Source organism: Pleurodeles waltl, chromosome 2_2 (assembly GCF_031143425.1).
Source record: "Pleurodeles waltl isolate 20211129_DDA chromosome 2_2, aPleWal1.hap1.20221129, whole genome shotgun sequence".
Taxonomy (NCBI): Eukaryota; Metazoa; Chordata; class Amphibia; order Caudata; family Salamandridae; genus Pleurodeles; species Pleurodeles waltl.
Window position 1 is genome coordinate 348,672,519 of NC_090439.1, and position 15,107 is coordinate 348,687,625.

The following is a 15,107-nucleotide window of genomic DNA, read 5'->3' on the forward strand; positions in this document are numbered from 1 at the left end:
ATCACTGAGGATGCTCTCAGTGAAGGTGACCCCCTGTTAGCCAGGATGGTCAAAAGATTGGCTTTGGAAAAGCAGCTCCTAGCCATAGAAAGGGAAAGAAAAGAGATGGGCCTAGGTCCCATCGATGGTGGCAGCAACATAAATAGGGTCAGAGAGAATACTGACACCCTAAAAATCCCCAAAGGGATTGTAACAAAATATGAAGATGGTGATGACATCACCAAATGGTTCACAGCTTTTGAGAGGGCTTGTGTAACCAGAAAAGTAAACAGATCTCACTGGGGTGCTCTCCTTTGGGAAATGTTCACTGGAAAGTGTAGGGATAGACTCCTCACACTCTCTGGAAAAGATGCAGAATCTTATGACCTCATGAAGGGTACCCTGATTGAGGGCTTTGGATTCTCCACTGAGGAGTATAGAATTAGATTCAGGGGGGCTCAAAAATCCTCGAGCCAGACCTGGGTTGATTTTGTAGACTACTCAGTGAAAACACTAGATGGTTGGTTAACTGGAAATGAAGTGTGTGACTATGTTGGGCTTTATAATTTGTTTATGAAAGAACACATCTTAAGTAACTGCTTCAATGAAAAGTTGCATCAGTATCTGGTAGACCTAGGTCCAATTTCTCCCCAAGAATTGGGAAAGAAGGCAGACCACTGGGTCAAGACTAGGGTAACCAAAACTTCCACTGGGGGTGACCAAAAGAAAGGGGTTACAAAAACTCCCCAGGAGAAAATGGGTGACACTAGAAACAAAGAAAAAGAGTCCTCTGTAGGCCCCCAAAAACCAGAACAGGTGGGTGGGCCCCAAGACACCACCCAAAACAAAGGTGGGTACCAGGGTAAGAACTGGGATGCCACTAAGGCATGGTGCCACAACTGTAAACAGTCTGGGCACCACACCAAGGACACTTCTTGTCCCAAAAACAAACCCCAGAACAAAATTCCAGGGGTAACCAGTGTAGCCATGGGAGATGACTCCTCAGATGAGGAGGTCTTCATAGCCTTCAACTGGAAACAGGGCCCAACAGGTGAGTTGGAGATTCCAGAGGGAAGTAGACACTTCCACCACCTACTGGTGAATGGAATCCCAACCACTGCCCTGAGAGACACTTGTGCCAGTCACACTATTGTGCATGACAGGCTGGTGCTCTCAAACCAGTACATCCCAGGTGAGACTGCCAGGGTAAGAGTTAGCCTAGACAGGGTCACTAAGAGGCCTGTGGCTTTAGTGCCCATAGAAGTGGGTGGCACTCTTAGCTGGAGAAGGGTAGTAGTCAGTACAGACCTCCCCCTTGATTGTCTCCTTGGAAATGACTACCCAGAGGTTAGTCAGAGCCCAAGAGAGGAACTGGTCCAGTGCCAGTCCTCTCCCAAGGATTCTGGAAGTCCTGCCTCTGCAGTAAATGCAAGCAGGCCCCAGAAGAAAAAGAAAAGAAAACAGAGTAGGAAGGGTGGGCAACCTTTAGCCAAGGTTACAGCAAGCCAAGGAGATTCTGCTCCAGTAGGGGAGAACTCCAAAAATGGCCCTGATAAAGTCCAACCTGGCCCACAAGAAGTCCTGGCTAGTCAGGCAACTGTTAAACCTGAGTGGGTGGCTCCTCAGCTAACAGAAGAAAGAGTGGAAGAAGGGTGTTTACTACAAGATGTGGTAACCCCCCACTCTAATACAGCAGACAGGCAACCTGAACCCAAAGAAGCCTGTAACTTAGCCCCTTCCCTTTTAGGTGAAGAGCTAAAGGTGTGGTTCTGGGCACTGACAGCTGTCAGTGGCCTCTGCTGGGTGTTAGCCTTTATGGCTGCACTATCCTTAGCATGGTGGTCTGACCCCATGCCAAATAGCAAGTTAGGCCCCCTGACCCTATTGGTCATGGTGGGGTTACTCCAGCTCTGGGTAACCTCTTTGGGTAAGCTAGGGGTAACCCTGGCCAAGATAAGGTTAGCAGAGGTGGATACCTCTAAGACCAAAATAGAAAGAATGGGTGGAGACATTGAAGAGGCAGACAAGAGGCAATTCAGACTAGGTCCTATCACTGTGGAAGTGGGTCAGTTCCCCAAAGGGAATGACCTGAACAGAAGGATGTAAGGCAGAGTAGGCCCTGCAACTAACCAGCCTATTTCTCCTACTCTTCCTCGCCTGACAGACTAGGAAGACTCTCCCAGCTTGGGCTGAGTCTCCTGGCCTGTGGGCTGGGGGGGGGCTTGTGTAAAGAAATGGCTCCCTGTTGCAGTTACCCCCCACTTTTTGCCTGATACTGATGCTGACTTGACTGAGAAGTGTGCTGGGACCCTGCTAACCAGGCCCCAGCACCAGTGTTCCTTCACCTAAAATGTACCATTGTATCCACAATTGGCACACCCTGGCATTCAGATAAGTCCCTTGTAACTGGTACTTCTAGTACCAAGGGCCCTGATGCCAAGGAAGGTCTCTAAGGGCTGCAGCATGTCTTATGCCACCCTAGAGACCCCTCACTCAGCACAGACACACTGCTTGCCAGCTTGTGTGTGCTAGTGAGGACAAAACGAGTAAGTCGACATGGCACTCCCCTCAGGGTGCCATGCCAGCCTCTCACTGCCTATGCAGTATAGGTAAGACACCCCTCTAGCAGGCCTTACAGCCCTAAGGCAGGGTGCACTATACCATAGGTGAGGGTACCAGTGCATGAGCATGGTACCCCTACAGTGTCTAAACAAAACCTTAGACATTGTAAGTGCAGGGTAGCCATAAGAGTATATGGTCTGGGAGTCTGTCAAACACGAACTCCACAGCACCATAATGGCTACACTGAAAACTGGGAAGTTTGGTATCAAACTTCTCAGCACAATAAATGCACACTGATGCCAGTGTACATTCTATTGTAAAATCCACCACAGAGGGCACCTTAGAGGTGCCCCCTGAAACTTAACCGACTGTCTGTGTAGGCTGACTAGTTCCAGCAGCCTGCCACACCAGAGACATGTTGCTGGCCCCATGGGGAGAGTGCCTTTGTCACTCTGAGGCCAGTAACAAAGCCTGCACTGGGTGGAGATGCTAACACCTCCCCCAGGCAGGAGCTGTAACACCTGGCGGTGAGCCTCAAAGGCTCACCCCTTTGTCACAGCCCAGCAGGGCACTCCAGCTTAGTGGAGTTGCCCGCCCCCTCCGGCCACGGCCCCCACTTTTGGCGGCAAGGCTGGAGGGAACAAAGAAAGCAACAAGGAGGAGTCACTGGCCAGTCAGGACAGCCCCTAAGGTGTCCTGAGCTGAGGTGACTCTGACTTTTAGAAATCCTCCATCTTGCAGATGGAGGATTCCCCCAATAGGGTTAGGATTGTGACCCCCTCCCCTTGGGAGGAGGCACAAAGAGGGTGTACCCACCCTCAGGGCTAGTAGCCATTGGCTACTAACCCCCCAGACCTAAACACGCCCTTAAATTTAGTATTTAAGGGCTACCCTGAACCCTAGAAAATTAGATTCCTGCAACTACAAGAAGAAGGACTGCCCAGCTGAAAACCCCTGCAGCGGAAGACCAGAAGACGACAACTGCCTTGGCTCCAGAAACTCACCGGCCTGTCTCCTGCCTTCCAAAGATCCTGCTCCAGCGACGCCTTCCAAAGGGACCAGCGACCTCGACATCCTCTGAGGACTGCCCCTTCTTCGAAAAGACAAGGAACTCCCGAGGACAGCGGACCTGCTCCAAGAAAAGCTGCAACTTTGTTTCCAGCAACTTTAAAGAACCCTGCAAGCTCCCCGCAAGAAGCGTGAGACTTGCAACACTGCACCCGGCGACCCCGACTCGGCTGGTGGCGATCCAACACCTCAGGAGGGACCCCAGGACTACTCTGATACTGTGAGTACCAAAACCTGTCCCCCCTGAGCCCCCACAGCGCCGCCTGCAGAGGGAATCCCGAGGCTTCCCCTGACCGCGACTCTTTGAACCTAAAGTCCCGACGCCTGGGAGAGACCCTGCACCCGCAGCCCCCAGGACCTGAAGGACCGGACTTTCACTGGAGAAGTGACCCCCAGGAGTCCCTCTCCCTTGCCCAAGTGGAGGTTTCCCCGAGGAATCCCCCCCTTGCCTGCCTGCAGCGCTGAAGAGATCCCGAGATCTCTCATAGACTAACATTGCGAACCCGACGCTTGTTTCTACACTGCACCCGGCCGCCCCCGCGCCGCTGAGGGTGAAATTTCTGTGTGGACTTGTGTCCCCCCCGGTGCCCTACAAAACCCCCCTGGTCTGCCCTCCGAAGACGCGGGTACTTACCTGCAAGCAGACCGGAACCGGGACACCCCCCTTCTCTCCATTCTAGCCTATGCGTTTTGGGCACCACTTTGAACTCTGCACCTGACCGGCCCTGAGCTGCTGGTGTGGTGACTTTGGGGTTGCTCTGAACCCCCAACGGTGGGCTACCTTGGACCAAGAACTAAGCCCTGTAAGTGTCTTACTTACCTGGTTAACCTAACAAATACTTACCTCCCCTAGGAACTGTGAAAATTGCACTGTGTCCACTTTTAAAACAGCTATTTGTGAATAACCTGAAAAGTATACATGCAATTTTGATGATTTGAAGTTCCTAAAGTACTTACCTGCAATACCTTTCGAATGAGATATTACATGTAGAATTTGAACCTGTGGTTCTTAAAATAAACTAAGAAAAGATATTTTTCTATAACAAAACCTATTGGCTGGATTTGTCTCTGAGTGTGTGTACCTCATTTATTGTCTATGTGTATGTACAACAAATGCTTAACACTACTCCTTGGATAAGCCTACTGCTCGACCACACTACCACAAAATAGAGCATTAGTATTATCTATTTTTACCACTATTTTACCTCTAAGGGGAACCCTTGGACTCTGTGCATGCTATTCCTTACTTTGAAATAGCACATACAGAGCCAACTTCCTACAAGAAGCAACACTTGAAAACAGTCTATTGGTCTTACGTCAGGGAAAATTACTTGCTACGTATGTCACATGGCAGTTTGACATCCCAAATCCTTGACTTCAAGTGGTACTTCCATTTCGAACCCTTCATGGATCTAATTTCCGACCTACTAAGCAAAAGCTTGCATGTTCGGTTTAGATATGGATGTTTACCCCTTAAGTCTTTTAGCAGTACCTGGAGTCCTACTTTGACAAAAGATCTATGTCCTAGCTGTAATTGCACTACGGAAACTGTAGTTCATTTCATGTTTATTTGTCCTGCTTACGGGATTGCTCGGCGGAAGTGGCTCCACCCAGCTTGAATGAATATGGGCATGAGACACTGCAAAGATGCTTTAAGGCTGATGATGAGGGACACTTCTACCCCTTTAGTCTGTGCGGTTAGCAAGTTCCTTGTGGCCGCTTGGCATATACGCACACGTTATCTAAAAAGCCAAAATGATTTTAAGTGATTATAGCTTTTAACTTATTTATTTCTTGGTTATATGTAAAACTTTTTATTACTGTGATCTTTTACTAGACGCTAATGAGGACGAGAAAGAGAGATGAGTTTAGGGTGCTAAATAGCACTTAAGGGAAGCATGCAAGGATTTTTAGTATACATGTTTTTTATTTCCTCTTTCTTAAATTATTATTTTCTGTATTCATTATGTATACTTTATATTTTAGCTGTTGTGATTCTATTGCTTTGATGGTTAAAAATGACCGAATAAAGCTTGTGTGTGATGATGATGATGATGACAGGACCATAGCATATTGAGCAGGTCAGCATTAATGAAGAAACAGCGTGGGCATGCTGTGTCGGTGAGGTTAAAAGAGCGGTTAATGTTAAGTAGGGGTCAGGTAGGCCCCATGAACTATGTAACATTGTATAAGCCTAAATCGTGCATTGTGAGGTGTGCACATCAGGCCCTCCAGCAGAGCTGCCCATTCCTTATCCATGCAGGGCCGGGAGAGGTCCTCTTCCCAGTAACGGTGAAGTGGAGTGAGGGAACCCACAGCATGTACACGAAAGGAGTTGGAAAACCAGTGAATCAGGCACCTACCCAGGCTAATAATGTGGAGATATTGCAAGGTGAGGTGTGTCTGTTTCTCTTGTGTCAGATCTTCCCATGTGGTGAGCAGTGCTGTAATTAGGGAGTTGTATAATAGGAAGTGGCCTGGGATCAAACCCTCCTCCTTGACCGGCATGTCTAATGAGCAAAGAGACCCGTCATGATTGAGGTCGCCTATGGTGTGTATAGCTGCAGAGTGCCACTCAATCAGATCCGGCAGGTAGATGATGCCTGCCACCCAAAGTGTGTCAGGCAGAGGAATCACTGGAGCATAGGGGGTAAAAAAGCATGTTAGGATGAGACAGTGGTAGAAGCATCTAGCAGCTTCCTGTAGGAGGATTGGGTCCTGGATAAGGGGTTTGGAACAAGGATGAAACTGCTGGAGAATGGTAATATGGGTCCAAGCAGGTGACATTGTGGCTGTGTCAGACAATTGCAGCCCACTCATTCGGCCACCTATTGGTAATGGGATGCAAGATAGTAGAGTTCAAATTTAGGAACCGCTAAACCACACTGGTCTGTCGGCAGGTAAAGCTTGGAGAGAGTTATTCTGTGGCAGGATTTGTTTCAGATAAAATCCCTGAGGAGATGGTCAAACAAACGGAAGAAGGATGGGAGAACATATGGAGGGAGGTTTGTGAAATATTATAGGAGTCTGGGAAGAGCTACCATTCTAAGTAGGGTGATGCGTCCTGCTACAGATAGAGGCAGTGCGTGCCAAAATGAAATTTGGAATCTTTGTGATGTGACAGTGTGAGTGAGGTTGCCTTCAAAAAGATCTAAGGGTGAATGGTACTTTAAATTCTCACACTGTGGTGATAAAAGAATATAAAACCTCATGTTTGACAGTAGTGCAGCAAAAAAGATAAATGAACTGCAGGGTCACAATTACTCACCATCCCATCGGAAGCTAAATATAGGAGAAGCCCATTCTGTGAGAGGGTGCTGAAATGCATTTCTATGTATGTGGTTTCAGGTCGAAGGATCTTCTCTACTATAGAATATCCACTGCCATCAAACTGGAATGATGTGTCTCTTTTCTCACTGGAACTGCAAAATGAAGCAAGTAAATTAGAAGTCCCAGAACCAGATTAAGAACAAATGTTGATCTTTATATTGCAAAACTCATTTTCAGCATGTCAATTTGAACCAGGCATCTAAACGTATAAGGTCAAATATCAATGAATATATTTTGATGAAGTATTTACTGTATGGTGTATTTTAATGTGGAAGTACCAGACTGTAATCTAAATTTGTTTTCATTCCTGGGTGTATTAACATCACATTCCACAACCATCAATTTTCAAGAAGCTGTCTGACACACTCATTCTTCTGCATTCATTAGCTCTCACTTCCACCACAGACAGACTGAAGAACTATCTGAAGGTTTCCAAAATGGCTTTTTTTGGCACATCAAACTCTAAGTCACTCAAAACAGGATCTCTGTTAAAGGTTGTGGCAATGGCCTTAGCTATATTGTTACTATTCAACCTTTGTATGAAGTGAAAATAAGTGCAATACTGTCAGCGCACACTAAAATGAAAAGAGGAAGTACAAGGTTTTCATACAAAAGGTGCCCATCTTTAAAGAAGGGTGTTATAAAGAACTATTGTAATAATATACAGAAATCCAACAAGAGGTAATGAAATTATGGTTCAAGAGACCAAATGGCAATATGTAACGAAGCTGTCTTGGTGATCCAGTTGATCCTGGCCAACGCTGAATGAAATGGTTAATTTTACTTTTTTAAAAGGATAACTTGCACTATGTTGATCTAAATTGCTAAATGACAAGTTCTAAAATTATTAATAAAACTCAGTAACATTCCTTTTTTCACCACTACAATCTGAGAGAGTTTGTGTAATTCTGAATTTCTAATACATCACATCATCTTTGCACGTTGCTTTCAGTGAATTCTATGAAAATGAACAAAAGCTGGGGAGTGAGATTTTTGAGTGATAGATATCTGTGATACATTAAAAATGCAGTGTCTGAGGTTTATACTTTGTAATTTGTAATACATGATTGAAGATTCTGATGCGTACAGTTTACATCCCAGGTTGACTGTCATGCTTTATATGAAAATGTCAATAAATGCATTTCTTTAAAAAAAAACTATATCAGTTCAAACCTGCAGTTAAATACAAGATATGGGTTGAGAACGAACAAAATAATCTGAGCATGCACTTACTTTAAAGAACACTTTTAGAAATATTGCCGTGAATTGCTGACCCTCTAACACTGAAATTGAGTGGTGTAGCCATAAGAAAATATATGAATTGTGCTGCTGCAGTAAACAAACACAAACACAGTTCTGCACATGCGCACTACATTCTCCCACAGTACTACCTGTGCAGACAACAGTAAGTTATGTGTCACTAAACCTGTCACACTTATGTTACACTGTGACATTTGCTTTAGATTAACATACATTAACTTTTCTTAATGCAAAAATTAAAAGCGAAAAATCCCATGCGATTGCGCTGAAATTGAAAGCAGAAAAACCGAGCACGAGTAGTCTGGAAACCATGCTGAAAACATTGAGCTTCGTATGTTTTCAGTAGTTTACCGGTGCTGTGTAGGTGGGCTAAACGCCAGAAAAAGGCATGACGTGCATGCCTTTCTCAAATGAAACAAGCGGATTTTAAAAAGGCAAGCCCATGAACAAATTAAAGTGACTGACGTGACATGGCCATGATTAGAAGCCCATAGAGAGATTACAGCAGGGGACGGAGTGCTTTGTGCTCGCCCCTAATAATATTTATCAGGCATCAATTCAAAGACATCTTTTTAATCAAGCAAGGCCCAACATATTGACCAGAGCAAGATTGTGCCTTTGGATTCAGCGGCATCATAAGACTTTTTTCTGAGCCATGAGATTGGTTTCATCTTTATCCCCTCTTGTTTGTAAAGATGTTTTGAATGTTGTATAAGCCTCTATTACTAATGGCAACATGCCAAGTTATTATCAAAGGCAAGTGACGTTTCCCTTTGGCAGCTTGAATATGTACTGGGATAGTGGGATAGTAGTGGTCAGAATTCTGAACAGAATAGGCAGGGATATTTTGTCTTACTAGTAGTTTAGGTCTCACAAGTGAGTTAAAGCAAATCTCATATGCACTGAGATTATAGACTGTGATAATATATTTTACAAATGTGATAAAAAAAAAAATCATTCATTTATATTGTTTGTGGAATGTGATGATAGTATTCCTGAAGAAGAGATTAATAACAACCTAAATGTAGTGAATAATACATTTTCAGTCTAGGAGACGATACAGTATGCAATGTTAAAACCTATTCTCTGTTAGGTGGGGCACCACTGGAAGTGCTTACTTTCGTAATAAACCAAATAAGAGGATTAAACTGGTGGTATATAATACAAGAGTCTATACCCTTTCTCAGGTGAAATAACTCCATCATTGCAATGAACCAGACAGGAATTTGGGAAGAGAGATCCCTATAATATGTTCTGTTTAAACAGAGTGTGCCTATTTGTATAATTGTGTATTGTATACCCAAGCAGTACTTGAGCACTTTACAATACTCCTGATATTTTATTTACGTTTTTAATCGAATAACGTTTTTAACCATTGTTATGTATGCTTTGGGAATACCAATATATACCTATAATAATTACTGGATTTATTTTATTAGTAGTACTTATGAAGGGTGGGTCATACAACAAAAAGGAATTGAGGAACAGAAACTGGGAAATTAACTGGAGATGGGAGGTGATTGAAACAAATCACACCATGAGAACATAAGATGGGCAAGGTGTCAACTGGTGCACTGGAGTCTGTTTCTAGTACTTTTTCTACATTTGCTAAGAAACCATCAACACCATGGGCAAATACAGCACTTAATGGGCCCTATTCACAAAGGTAAATTTACACATGCAGATTTACGTAGATGCAAACTTATGGTTGTACAAAAAGTGTAAACCTACACTTTTTTGCTATTCATGATTTCCATGTAGATTTACACCTAGGTGTAGAGTTATTCGCACCACCTGAGTTCAAGGAGTTGAGTCATCTAAAACTGAATTTGAAAGAGTAAAGTTACTACTAATGACTTTTCACTCGTAGGTGTGATCTTCACCGTCGGGGCAAAGACTTCCCTATGACAAAGTATATGGACCAAAATAAACTTTATTGATACTTAAATATTTAAATGTAAATTAAATAAAAGTAATTATTATTAACCAGAACTAATAAATAAACTGTTTAAATACTGTTTAGCTAAAAAAAGTTAATGAAATAATTGAATCATTATTGTACTTTAATTTAATTTATAAATACAATTTTTTAAACAAAATAAAAAAATCCCACCTTTCTCTAGCATTTTCATCTTTAATTAATATTTAGTTAAATTAAGTTAAACCTTTGCTTTCAAGTAATTGAAAATAGTTGTATGTCTTAGAAAATGTTTAAAATATTTCTTAAATAATCTATGTATTATTGCTTAAATTATAAATATTTAAAGCTTAACGTTATATATCTTTTTAATAAAAACAAATATATATATATATATATATATAAAATTATAAATATATATATATATATATATATATGTATATATATATATATGGAAAATGTCACTTACCCAGTGTACATCTGTTCGTGGCATGAGACGCTGCAGATTCTCATGCTGTGCATATCCCGCCATCTAGTGTTGGGCTCGGAGTGTTACAAGTTGTTTTTCTTCGAAGAAGTCTTTTCGAGTGACGAGATCGAGGGACTCCTCCCCTTTCGGCTCCACTGCGCATGGGCGTCGACTCCATCTTAGATTGTTTTCCTCACAGAGGGTGAGGTAGGAGTTGTGTATATAGTAACAGTACCCATGCAATGGAGTAAGTATGTATGTACATAATGTGATTAAAAGTGTTATATTTACAAGTTTACAAATGTACAAGTTTATTTTTAGCAACTTATACCGGCTACAGGCTCCCGGGGAGGTGGGAGGGCGCATGTGAATCTGCAGCGTCTCATGCCACGAACAGATGTACACTGGGTAAGTGACATTTTCCGTTCGATGGCATGTGTAGCTGCAGATACACATGCTGTGCATAGACTAGTAAGCAGTTATCTCCCCAAAAGCAGTGGTTTAGCCTGTAGGAGTTGAAGTTGTTTGAAATAATGTTCGTAATACTGCCTTTCCTACTGTGGCTTGTTGTGTTGTTAACACATCCACACAGTAATGTTTAGTGAATGTATGAGGCGTAGACCATGTGGCTGCCTTACAGATTTCTGTCATTGGTATATTTCCTAGAAAGGCCATGGTGGCACCTTTCTTCCTAGTGGAGTGCGCCTTTGGTGTAATAGGCAGTTGTCTCTTTGCTTTAACATAACAGGTTTGAATACATTTAACTATCCATCTGGCAATGCCTTGTTTGGATATTGGATTCCCTGCATGAGGTTTTTGGAAAGCTACAAACAATTGTTTAGTTTTGCAAATTTGTTTGGTTCTATCAATGTAATACATTAGTGCTCTTTTTATGTCTAATGTATGTAATGCTCTTTCAGCTACAGAGTCTGGTTCTGGAAAGAACACTGAGAGTTCCACCGTTTGATTTAAGTGGAACAGTGATATAACTTTTGGCAAACATTTGGGATTTGTGCGTAGAACCACTTTATGTTTGTGTATTTGTATAAAGGGTTCCTGTATGGTAAAGGCTTGTATTTCACTTACTCTTCTGAGAGATGTGATAGAAGGCTACTTTCCAGGTTAAGTATTGAATCTCACAAATCAAATCAAATCAAATCATTAACATTTATAAAGCGCGCTACTCACCCGTGCGGGTCTCAAGGCGCTAGGGGGGAAAGGGGGGGTTATCGCTGCTCGAACAGCCAAGTCTTTAGGAGTCTCCGGAAAGCGGAGTGGTCCTGGGTGGTCCTGAGGCTGGTGGGGAGGGAGTTCCAGGTCTTGGCCGCCAGGAAGGAGAAAGATCTCCCACCCGCCGTGGAGCGGCGGGTGCGAGGGACGGCAGCAAGTGCGAGGCCAGCGGAGCGGAGGGGGCGGGTGGGGACGTAGAAGCTGAGGCGTCTGTTGAGGTATTCCGGTCCCTTGTTGTGGAGGGCTTTGTGTGCGTGGGTGAGAAGACGGAAGGTGATCCTTTTGCTGACTGGGAGCCAATGCAGGTGTCTCAGGTGTGCGGAGATGTGGCTGTTGCGGGGTACGTCGAGGATGAGGCGGGCCGAGGCGTTTTGGATGCGTTGCAGGCGGTTTTGGAGTTTGGCGGTGGTCCCGGCGTAGAGGGTGTTGCCGTAGTCCAGGCGACTCGTGACAAGGGCGTGGGTCACGGTTTTTCTGGTGTCGGCGGGGATCCAGCGGAAGATCTTGCGGAGCATGCGGAGAGTGAGGAAGCAGGCGGAGGACACGGCGTTGACTTGCTTGGTCATGGTGAGAAGAGGGTCCAAGATGAAGCCGAGGTTGCGGGCGTGGTCTGCGGGGGTCGGTGCGGTGCCGAGGGCCGTGGGCCACCAGGAGTCGTCCCAGGCGGACGGGGTGTTGCCGAGGATGAGGACTTCCGTTTTTTCAGAGTTCAGCTTTAGGCGGCTGAGCCTCATCCAATCTGCGACGTCCTTCATACCCTCTTGTAGGTTGGTCTTGGCGCTGGCGGGGTCCTTGGTGAGGGAGAGTACAAGTTGGGTGTCGTCGGCGTAGGAGGTGATGATGATGTCGTGCTTGCGTACGATGTCGGCGAGGGGGCTCATGTAGACATTGAAGAGTGTCGGGCTGAGCGATGAGCCTTGAGGTACGCCGCAGATGATCTTGGTGGGTTCTGAGCGAAACGGAGGGAGGTAAACTCTTTGGGAGCGGTTAGCGAGGAAGGAGGCGATCCAGTCCAGGGCCTGGCCTTGGATCCCGGTGGAGCGTAGGCGGGTGATTAGGGTGCGGTGACAGACGGTGTCAAAGGCAGCCGAGAGGTCGAGGAGAATGAGGGCGACTGTTTCACCGTTGTCCATCAGGGTTCTGATGTCGTCTGTGACTGAGATGAGGGCGGTTTCCGTGCTGTGGTTGGTTCGGAATCCGGTTTGTGAAGGGTCGAGCAGGTTGTTGTCTTCCAGGAAGGTGGTCAGCTGTTTGTTGACGGTCTTTTCTATTACCTTGGCTGGGAAAGGTAGAAGAGAGATGGGGCGGAAGTTTTTCAGGTCGCTTGGGTCAGCCGTAGGTTTCTTTAGTAGGGCGTTGACTTCAGCGTGCTTCCAGCATTCGGGGAAGGTAGCAGAAGAAAAAGAAGAGTTGATGACGGTCTGGAGGTGCGGGGCGATGATGTCGTCGGCTTTGTTAAAGATGAAGTGCGGGCAGGGGTCCGAAGGGGCGCCGGAGTGGATAGAGTTCATGATGGATTTGGTTTCTTCCGTGTTGATGTGGGTCCAGTTGTTGAGGGTGATGTCCGGGGAAGCGGGTTCAGTGGTGTATGGTTGGGTCTGGTGTCCGAAGCTGTCGTGGAGGTCGCTGATCTTGCGATGGAAGAAAGTGGCGAGGGATTCGCACAAATCCTGTGAGGGCGTGACGGCGTTGGCGCTGGCGCTGGGGTTGGAGAACTCTTTGACGATGCTGAAGAGTTCTCTGCTGTTGTGGCTGTTTTTGTCTAGTCTGTCGGTGAAAAAGTTCCTTTTGGCAGTGCGGATCAGGTGGTGGTGTTCGCGTGTAGCGTTCTTGAGGGCGGTCATGTTGTCAGCGGTGTGGTCCTTGCGCCAGGCCTTCTCAAGGGCACGACAAGTTTTCTTTGATTCTTTGAGGGTGTCAGAGAACCAGAGAGGTTTTTTGGTGTTGGTCTGTCGATGCGTGCGTTTGAGGGGAGCAAGGTTGTCAGCGCAGTTGGAGATCCAGTTTGTGAGGTTGAGAGCTGCGTCGTTGGGGTCGGTGGTGAGGGTGGGTTGGTTGGCGGCGAGAGCGGAGAAGAGTTGCTCTTCAGGGATCTTGTTCCACTGTCGACGAGGGATGGGTTGAGTGCGGAGGTGGGAGGTCTCGCGTCGGAATGTGAAGTGGACGCAGCTGTGGTCGGTCCAGTGTAGGGCAGAGGTGTGGCTGAAGAAGACGTGTTTGCTGGCGGAGAAGATAGGGTCGAGCGTGTGTCCGGCGATGTGGGTGGCGGTGTTCACCAGTTGTTTGAGGCCGAGGTTGGCGAGGTTGTCGAGCAGGGTGGTGGTGTTGGGGTCGTTGTTTTGTTCCAGATGGAAGTTGAGGTCGCCTAGGAGGATGTAGTCCGGTGAGGCGAGGGCGTGCGGGGAGATGAAGTCGGCGATGGCGTCGCTGAAAGAGGCGCGAGGTCCGGGAGGACGGTAGACGAGGGATCCTCTGAGGGTGGTCCTTGGGTCGGTGCGAATATGCACAAGAGTGCATGGGTTCAAATGGTGGACCCATGAGTCGTGTTAATACAATATTGAGGTTCCACAAAGGAACTGGTGGTGTTCTTGGTGGAATGATCCTTTTTAGACCCTCCATAAATGCTTTTATGACTGGGATTCTAAATAGTGAAGTTGAATGTGTAAATTGCAGATAGGCAGAAATTGCTGTGAGATGTATTTTAATGGATGAAAAAGCTAACTTAGACTTTTGTAAGTGTAGTAAGTAGCTTACAATGTTTTTCGCGGACACGTGTAATGGTTGAATTTGATTATTATGACAGTAATAAACAAATTGTTTCCATTTATTTGCATAGCAATGTCTTGTAGTAGGTTTTCTAGCCTGTTTGATGACCTCCATACATTCTTGTGTAAGGTCTAGATGTCCGAATTCTAAGACTTCAGGAGCCAGATTGCTAGATTGAGCGATGCTGGATTCGGATCTGTTGTTTGTGTTGAGTTAACAGATCTGGTCTGTTTGGTAGTGTGATATGAGGCACTACTGACAGGTCTAGTAGTGTTGTGTACCAAGGTTGTTGTGCCCAGGTTGGTGCTATTAGTATTAGTTTGAGTTTGTTTTGACTCAATTTGTTTACTAGATACGGAAGGAGTGGGAGAGGGGGAAAAGCGTAAGCAAATATCCCTGACCAACTCATCCATAACGCATTGCCCTTGGAGTGAGGGTGTGGGTACCTGGATGCGAAGTCTTGGCATTTTGCGTTTTCTTTTGTTGCGAATAGGTCTATTTGCGATGTTCCCCAGTTTTGAAAGT

General features: G+C 45.5%; 1 protein-coding gene across 1 annotated transcript in view; it reads right to left on the minus strand.

Moving 5' to 3' along the window:
* LAMA1 (laminin subunit alpha 1) overlaps window positions 1-15,107 on the minus strand; it is a 979,910-nt gene that overhangs the window by 104,839 nt on the left and 859,964 nt on the right. Inside the window, exon 49 of the mRNA XM_069219856.1 lies at window positions 6,878-7,031. Within this exon, the coding sequence (XP_069075957.1) occupies window positions 6,878-7,031 (154 nt within the window). The remainder of the gene's footprint in view (window positions 1-6,877; window positions 7,032-15,107) is intronic.